Here is a 7,428-nt window from a genome sequence, read left to right as displayed (position 1 = left end):
TCCGTGAGGAAGAGGGTGAGCAGGTTGGGCTTGACCCCCAGCTGGCAGGCGAGCTCGTCCATGTAGGGGATGTAATCCACCTGGATGGTGTGCCGCTGGCTCTTCACGTACCTGTGGGCAGGGAGGAAGGGGAGGCGGGTTTGGCACATGAGCACGGGGGGAAGGGTGGCAGAGGTGATGCTGTGCAGGGTCCTTACCGCTTGGCCATTTGGTCCTTGGTCTGTGTGATCTCAGCCAGCATGTTGGCAAGTGGCGGCAGGTCCTGCAGCCCTGGAGAAGAGGAGGCTGTAGCTGGAGGGAGGGCTGTGCTCCCACCACCGTCTGGATGGCTCAGCCAGGCCTCTGCTTGCACATGGAAGCCTTTGGGGCTTTGGGGAAGTGCCACCACCTCAAGAGCAAAGTGGGAGGCTTGGGCAAAGAAAGTAATGGTAGGAAAGGAAAGGGAGAAGGTGGTTTGCAGGCAACAGGACCTGTTAGTGTTCCTCACAAGAGATGATCAGTGCAAGACTTGTTGCAAAATACAACGCTGTTTTTTGTCCTCATAAAGAAGCAAAAGGATGATTAAAAGGTGAGTGTGGGGAGACAGCATGTGAGGGGAGGCCACCAGCTGAACACCTCAGTCTTGGTGTAGCTAGGGAAACCTGGCTGCATCCCCCCAAACTGCCTGATTTACCCTTGAAGACTTGCGTGGCCCAGCGACTCTGGAGCTCAGAGATGGGCATGATGGCACCCAGGGGCTGAATGAGGCCGATGAAAGCCAGCGTTGGCTTCTCCAGATCAGGGGGGAACACGAATTTGTAGAGGGAGACCTGGTTCTGCACCACCTTCACACACTCCTCGAGGAAAGGGAAGGAGAAGCTGTATCCTGTGGCGAAGACCACGGCGTCAATGTCTTCCTTGGTGCCATCCTCAAAGATCACAGACGTCTCTGTGAACTCCTGGATGTTCGGCTTCACCCGCACCCTGCCTGAAATGATGCGGTTGGGCAGGTCGTCGTTGACGGTCGGGTGCTGGTCAAAGATCCTGGAAGGCACGGACAGACCTTGTATGGGCCTGGGCAGTGAGACGGGCAGCAGGATGGGCATTGCTGGGACAGGTACCCAGGCCAGGTACCTGCCAGGCACTCACCTGTGCTGGGGCTTTAGGCCATAGAGTCTGTGGTCAAAGCGGGCATTCATCTTCCTCTCCATGAAAAAATTGGTGATGTTTTGAGGCAGCAGGCTCGTGCGGAAGTGGCTGAAGCGGTTGAGGTAGCTGAAGTCAAAGGGGTACCCTCTGTCCGCCACCCGGTGTAGCACCCAGGTCCCACGCTTGGTGCTGAGAAAAACCTGGGAGAAAGGAGAAGAGAGGTGGCAGCATGGCAGTGTCCTGAGACCAGGCTGGACCATTGCCATGTTCCAAGGACAGGGATGCCAGCACAGCTGCTGGGACCACAGTAGACACCTCCACCGAGAGGGGATGTGGTGCTTGTGGCCGGGTGCTGGAGGGAGGGGAGCCTGCAGCGGGTGGGGGGGGATGATCGGTGCTCTCCAGGGTCTGAATAATAAGCACCCTATCCCTGTTGGCTCTCCCAGCAGACCTGTTTGGCTGTGTGGCTCAGCTCCACTGCGATATCGATGCCTGAATTCCCGGTGCCAACTACGACCACCCGCTTTCCCGAAAAGGGTTGTGGGCTCTTGTAGTCCCGGCTGTGCAGGTACGAGCCTTCAAACTTTTCCAGCCCTGGAAGAGAGAGGGAAGCCATGCTGGGCTGGGATGTGGGGTAGGAGGGTGGCTGCCCCCTGATCAGATTGGTGGTGTATTTTGGGAACGGGCTGGGGTAGTGCCCAGAAAGGTGGTGGCATCTCCAGCCTGGGAGATTCTCAGTGTGGCCCTGAGAATCCTGCTCTGGCTTTGGGGCTAGCCTGACTTGGAGCAGGGCTTGGACTGAATACCTCTGTGCTCCCATACCAAAATCTTCCTGCAGTTCCTGTCTGGTGCTATGCACTGAGGGTAGAGGAGTGGCTGGGGTTTGTACCATATCACCATATCCTCCAGCCTGTTTTCCAGCCAAAGAGGGTCTCCACAGCTGAAAGCCCTCCAGGCATTTTTGCCTGTCTCCCAAAGGAGAAGGCCAACACGAGTGCTGAGCTCTGAAGCTTGGTGAGGAGCTGGAGAGCCTAGCATGTGCTTGGCCAGCAGTGTGGAGAGGGAGCCTGTCTCTGGTGGGAGAGGCACACGGGCAGCTGTGACATCTGCCAGCAGGATGCTTTGGGTGCTCATGCAATCCCACCTGGTGTGTTAAAACTTCAGAGGCATTTTTGGTAGCACCCAGAGCAGGGTGGAGGCTGAGCAGGAGAGGAGGGTGGTCCCAGGGGTGTCAAGGACCAGGCGAGCAGCCCGTGAGGCAGTACCTGGGAAGGTGTTCAGTGGGAGATGTGCATCGGTGTGGTGCCCGCTGCACACCAGCACGGCGTCGAAGACAGCTGCCTCCTGCTTCCCCTCGCTCTCCGTCACCACCTCCCACTGGCCCGTGGTGGCAAAGTCAGGGCGCTTGGACACGCGGCACACGCTGGTCTGGGTGCAGGGGGAGCGGGCGTCAGGCACCCTGCGCCCCCTGGCCCCGCTGCCACCACCCCCTTGGCCCCCCAGCTCTCACCCTGAAGCGGATGTGGCGGAGCAGGTCGAAGTGCTGGGCGTACATGCGGAAGTACTCCATGATCTTGGAGTTGTGCATGTAGTTGGGGAAGTCCTCGGGGATGGGGAAGTCGCTGAAGCACATCATCTCCTTGGAGGTGTTGATGATGACGGAGCGGTAGATGCTGGCACGGCCGTCCTCGGGGTTCTCCTGTAGGAGTGGGTCACGGCTCAGCACTGGCCAGGGACTGCAGGGCCACCTGCCTGCCCTGCCTGGCACATCTCTATGCCTGTGAATGCTGAATTACGCCACAGGTGATCATAGCACCCATCCCTGTACTCTCCCATGAGGGAGACCACCTGCCTCAAAAAACGTGGAAGAGGAAGCTCTGGGTTTGTGACAACCAGGCAGTAGTGACAGCATGTCGTGGTGGTCTCGTGCCTCAGCTTCCCCACTCCCACTCCTTGCCCCTGTGAGGTGGTGCATTCCCGAAGCTGCCTGCGGTGTCATTGCCGCAGCTGCCACATCAGGTCTCACTGGTTGTGGAGCCAGCTCCAGTGCTTCCTGCTGAGTGGCTGCTCCTGCTTGACAGGTCTGTGCCTTAGCAGCTGGATGCTGCTTCCCTGGCTTCGCTGCACCAGTCCCATTCCTGACCCATCATGGGCAGGACCAGCAGGCTGTGACTGAGCCACTCCCAACCCCACACTGGTGTGGTGCCCATGTGTGTCCCCCCGGCCTCTCCCACCCACATAACAGGGCATGGTGGGAGCACTGGTATTCTTGTTGGTGGGTCCATGGGGGAAAAGTCAGCAGCCTTATTAGGTGGGTGCAGAAACAAGCTCTCAGGCTTCCCGTGAGACAGGGAGAGCCAAGGCACAGAGGAGGCAGCACTTGGTGCCTTTGCGTGGGTGAGCAGCACAGGAGCAGGGAGGGGAGCAACAGTGATTCCAGGGAAGGGCTGGAAAAGACAGAAACTGGGACAGACAATGGGGTCAGATAGGACAAGGATATGTGGGAAAGGGCTGGAGGGGACCAAGAGCAAATCAGCAGAGCAAGGGGTGGATGAGACCAGGAAGGGAAGGATGGGAAAGAGGAAAGCTGAGCTGGGGGGAGTAAGCCCTGGGGTGAGGTCCTTGGAGAGGGTCCGTGCTGCTGCTAGTGGGAAGGAGATGGGTCCCATGTGCCCAGCACACCGGCTGGCACCACGGGGACCTTTTGCTGCCAAGCTGTTTTACTTTCCTGTCGTTTAGCTGGCAAACCTGCCTGGCACACGCTTACAAAGCAGGGGAGTGGTGCTTTATCTGCCAAGAACCGATCCCAATCCTATCTGTTCTGCTGCCACGGGGCAGGCTGGCATGCGTGGGGCTTACCTCGAAGCGCCAGAGGCCCCCGATGTCCTTGCTCCTCTCAAAGCAGGTGGGCTCCAGCCCCTCATCCAGGCAGCATTTCAGGGCACACAGGCCAGAGGCACCGGCACCAATGATGGCTACTCTCTGGGGAGCCATGTCCCGCATTCTGGTGTTGGCAGGGATTCCGGAGAAGCTGTGGCACTGAGCGGGTTGCAGAGCCTGGCGGGCTACACCAGGAAGGGCGCTCAGTTTGGGAGTGAGTGTCCCTGTGCTTCCTGTGGGTGGCCAAGGGAAGCTAGGGTTTCATAAGATGTGTTTCTTCTAGACACGATCTACAGGTTCCCCCCACCACTCTGCCACTCCCCCTATCTGTGCCTGCCCTCCACAGGAGGCTCATTGGATTCTGTGAGCACTTGATGATGCTGGCACTGCCCCGGGACTCAGTGGGCAGGGCAGAGATGTGGCTGTGCTCCAGATTTCAGCAGGTTGTGCCATGGAAAACAAACTAGGAGGATGCTCAGGTGGTTGGCAGTCATGCCAGCCCAGGTGTGTGGTGGCCAAGACTCCTGTCACCACTCTGGGTGGCCATCCCACCCAGCCATCTTCTGGAGGGGCTGCGTGCAGGTGATGAAGGTGGCACTGAACTGTGCTACTGTGACCCCGGGACCTGCTCCTGCGTTGCACACCCTGAGCAAGGCTGTCTTGCCGTGGATACACACAGGTGTGTAGATGTGTACTGCTGTGGGCCAGTGGCACGAGGACGACCTCACACCCATGAGCATTCCCCTGGCACACAGTGGGTCATGATGTTGTCAGTAACAGGACAATGCTTGGCTGTTCAATGCATTTATGCAGTTAGGAAGTTTGCAGTGCCTTTGCTGCTTAGCTTTCCTGTGAGTGTGCCAGCAGTGGCACAACTGGGTTACAGGGGACAGAAAAGCCCAGAGTGCTGGCTGAGAGGGACTGGATTTTACCCCGCATATGAGCAGGTTTCTTTCTCTGTCCCTGGCAGCAGCTCCACAGGGAGAGGCACAGCACAGGGGTCCAATCTTTATTTTGGCAGCTGGGGAGGTTCTGTGCATCCCGAGCTCATGCTGTGGTCACAATGGGGCCGTGCTAGGCAGGGGTTTCTGCCAGCACTGGGGTGCACAGACTGCTGTGGGGCAGGGGTGGCCGGCCAGCCCCTTGGCACATTGCAAACCGTGCCCTCTCATGCTTGCAGGGCACCTAAAAGTAAGCAAAAACAGCAGCGAGGATGGCCACGGCCCCGACCACCTTGAAGATGAGGGGCACAGCGAGGGCCGAGGGACGTTCCTCCACGTGCCGCGTCTGCAGGGGCTTGATGATGCGCTGCTGCTGGGTCAGGATGGCCTCCCTGGCACCTGCCCATGCACCTGGGCCCCGCAGCCGGTACTGGTACGGCGTGCAGGGACCGAAGGCCACCTCCAGAGCCAGCCTGGGGTCCGTGAGGAAGAGGGTGAGCAGGTTGGGCTTGACCCCCAGCTGGCAGGCGAGCTCGTCCATGTAGGGGATGTAATCCACCTGGATGGTGTGCCGCTGGCTCTTCACGTACCTGTGGGCAGGGAGGAAGGGCAGGTGCTGGCAGCAGAGCTGGCAGATGCCCTGCACACCAGCAAGGCAGTATTGGATGGATCACCATGGGGAAGGATTACTGGGCTGGGGGTAGTGTGGCCAATCATATCCCTGACATCTGTTGGCATGAACAAATGTGCCGGGATGCAGCCATGGGACAGGATGGGTGCCCACGGGCTTCTGTGCCCACAGCAGCCCCCTCCCTGTTCCTGTGGGGATCTTACCGCTTTGCCATCGCTTCTTTCTTCTGTTTGATGTCAGCCTCCATGTCGTGCCGCGGGGGCAGCTCGTTCAGACCTAGGGAGGATAAGCCACAGCATGGGGAGGCTGCACCCTGCTGGCCATGGTGGCCACTCTGGTGCTGCCCTTGCCTGGGTGCTGTGCCCCTGCCGGCACCACCATGGCCAGTGGTCTGGCACCTGAGGCTTTTCTGAGCTCCTCAGGATGGGAAGGAGCAGCCCATGGAACACAGGGTATGGATGTCTCTGTGCCTGTCAGGCAAGAGCCCATCTCACCGTGAGGGCTGCAAGCCAGGATGCCACAGCCTCCCTGACATGGCTGGCACCATCTGCCCCTGCTCCAGGGCTTCAGGCTCAGGCTGCAGTCACGGGGCAGGTTTGCCTCACTTACCCTTGAAGACGCGAGTGGCCCAGCGACACTGGAGCTCGGAGATGGGCATGATGGCACCCAGGGGCTGGATGAAGCCGATGAAAGCCAGCGTTGGCTTCTCCAGGTCCGGAGGGAACATGAATTTGTAGAGGGGGATCTGGTTCTCCACCACCTTCACAAAGCCCTCAAGGAATGGGAAGGAGAAGCTGTATCCTGTGGCAAAAACTACGACATCAATGTCTTCCCTGGTGCCATCCTCGAAGATGGCAGATGTCTCCGTGAACTCCTGGATGTTTGGCTTCACCCGCACCCTGCCCGAAATGATGCGGTTGGGCAGGTCATCGTTGATGGTTGGATGCTGGTGAAGGACCCTGGAAGGTACAAGGAGCCATTAGGGCACTGGGGAGGGAGTGTCTCTGTTCTGTGTCCTGCTCTGGGGATGCTCATCCCCAGGGATGCTCATTCTCAAAAGGCTGATCCCCCAGAGATGCTGAGCGGCTGCCCCTGCTCTGGTGCCACCAAGGGTTCCTGGAAGGGGCAGTGGTGGTTCCCCTGAGCATTGCTTGGGCACAACGCAGCTATTAACCTGGTTTCCAGACATAGGGAGCAGGGAATGGTAAAGCAAGGCTGGACACAGAGGGAGACGGTGGGTCCCTCCTGGGCAGGGGGAATGTTTGCTGATACCTGTGCTTTGGCTTCAGGCCGTAATGCGTGTGGTCAAACCTGGCGTTCAGCTTCTTCTCCATGTAGTCACACGCCAGGGACGGGCTGAGCAGCCCCTGCAGGAATACCTTCATGCGAGTGGTTAAGATGGTGTCGATGGGGTAGCCCTGATCTCCAACGCGGTTGAGGATCCATGCACCCCGGCGGGTGCTGAGGAACACCTGGACAAGGAAGAAGCATCACCTCCTGAAGGCAGTGATGGTCCTGGGGGGCTGCCCCAGGGGGGACATGTCCTTGCCCTGGGATCACTCTGCTTTGTGCTGCCACACTGGGCAAAGATGCAGAGGGCAGAGGGAGCTGGTGATTGGCATCTAGCAGGGAGAGGTAGGGAAGTGCCACAGGGGCACCCTCAGCCTGGGGCTCAGGGAAAAAATTGGGGTCCGTGTGGGACTGATTTTCAACTGCCACCACTGCCTGGTGGCTGAGATTGGCGGGTGCCAACATGGCCAAATACAGTGAGTGCTGGGATGGAGGAGTGGCTGTGCAAGTGCCTTGGTCCTGGTGTCCTTGTGGAGCCAACAGTGTCCCAAGGGGGGG

The 7,428-nt window shown here is 59.0% G+C and overlaps 2 protein-coding genes across 3 annotated transcripts in view; both read right to left on the bottom strand.

Annotated features, from left to right (window-relative positions):
- Positions 1-408: 408 nt before the first annotated feature.
- LOC103762906 (dimethylaniline monooxygenase [N-oxide-forming] 5) lies at positions 409-4,635 on the bottom strand. Of its 2 annotated transcripts, XM_029962262.1 has the most exons (5): positions 3,988-4,635; positions 2,639-2,827; positions 2,394-2,556; positions 1,580-1,722; positions 1,125-1,328 (listed from the first exon to the last, which is right to left on the bottom strand). In XM_029962262.1, exons 1-5 carry the CDS (start codon positions 4,129-4,131, stop codon positions 1,125-1,127), a joined length of 843 nt encoding a protein of 280 aa, XP_029818122.1. In that variant the 5' UTR covers positions 4,132-4,635. The 2 variants fall into 2 exon arrangements, with proteins under 2 accessions (XP_029818121.1, XP_029818122.1); XM_029962261.1 differs by lacking the exons at positions 1,580-1,722; positions 2,394-2,556; positions 2,639-2,827; positions 3,988-4,635 and adding an exon at positions 409-1,023 and having other exon boundaries at positions 1,129-1,512.
- Positions 4,636-4,657: 22 nt separating this feature from the next.
- Positions 4,658-7,428, bottom strand: part of LOC103762913 (dimethylaniline monooxygenase [N-oxide-forming] 5) — a 5,829-nt gene continuing 3,058 nt past the window's right edge. The window contains exons 4-7 of the mRNA XM_029962228.1: positions 6,853-7,052; positions 6,190-6,539; positions 5,784-5,856; positions 4,658-5,539 (exon numbers count right to left, since the gene is read on the bottom strand). Coding sequence (XP_029818088.1) covers positions 5,194-5,539; positions 5,784-5,856; positions 6,190-6,539; positions 6,853-7,052 — 969 coding nt within the window. The 3' untranslated portion in view covers positions 4,658-5,193. The remainder of the gene's footprint in view (positions 5,540-5,783; positions 5,857-6,189; positions 6,540-6,852; positions 7,053-7,428) is intronic.

This window comes from Manacus vitellinus, unplaced genomic scaffold (assembly GCF_001715985.3).
Source record: "Manacus vitellinus isolate BGI_N305 unplaced genomic scaffold, ASM171598v3 scaffold_44_pilon, whole genome shotgun sequence".
Lineage (NCBI taxonomy): Eukaryota > Metazoa > Chordata > Aves > Passeriformes > Pipridae > Manacus > Manacus vitellinus.
Note: the sequence above shows the minus strand (reverse complement) of the source record. Positions and strands in the feature narration are given on the sequence as shown.

Excerpts from the sequence above, each read along its gene's own strand:
- LOC103762906 (XM_029962262.1), bottom strand. The coding sequence starts at position 4,131 with ATGCGGGACATGGCTCCCCAGAGAGTAGCCATCATTGGTGCCGGTGCC. Across the intron at positions 2,557-2,638 it reads TCCGCCACATCCGCTTCAGG|ACCAGCGTGTGCCGCGTGTC; the intron begins GTGAGAGCTGGG and ends CCCTGCACCCAG. Across the intron at positions 1,329-1,579 it reads TGAGCCACACAGCCAAACAG|GTTTTTCTCAGCACCAAGCG; the intron begins GTCTGCTGGGAG and ends CCTTTCTCCCAG.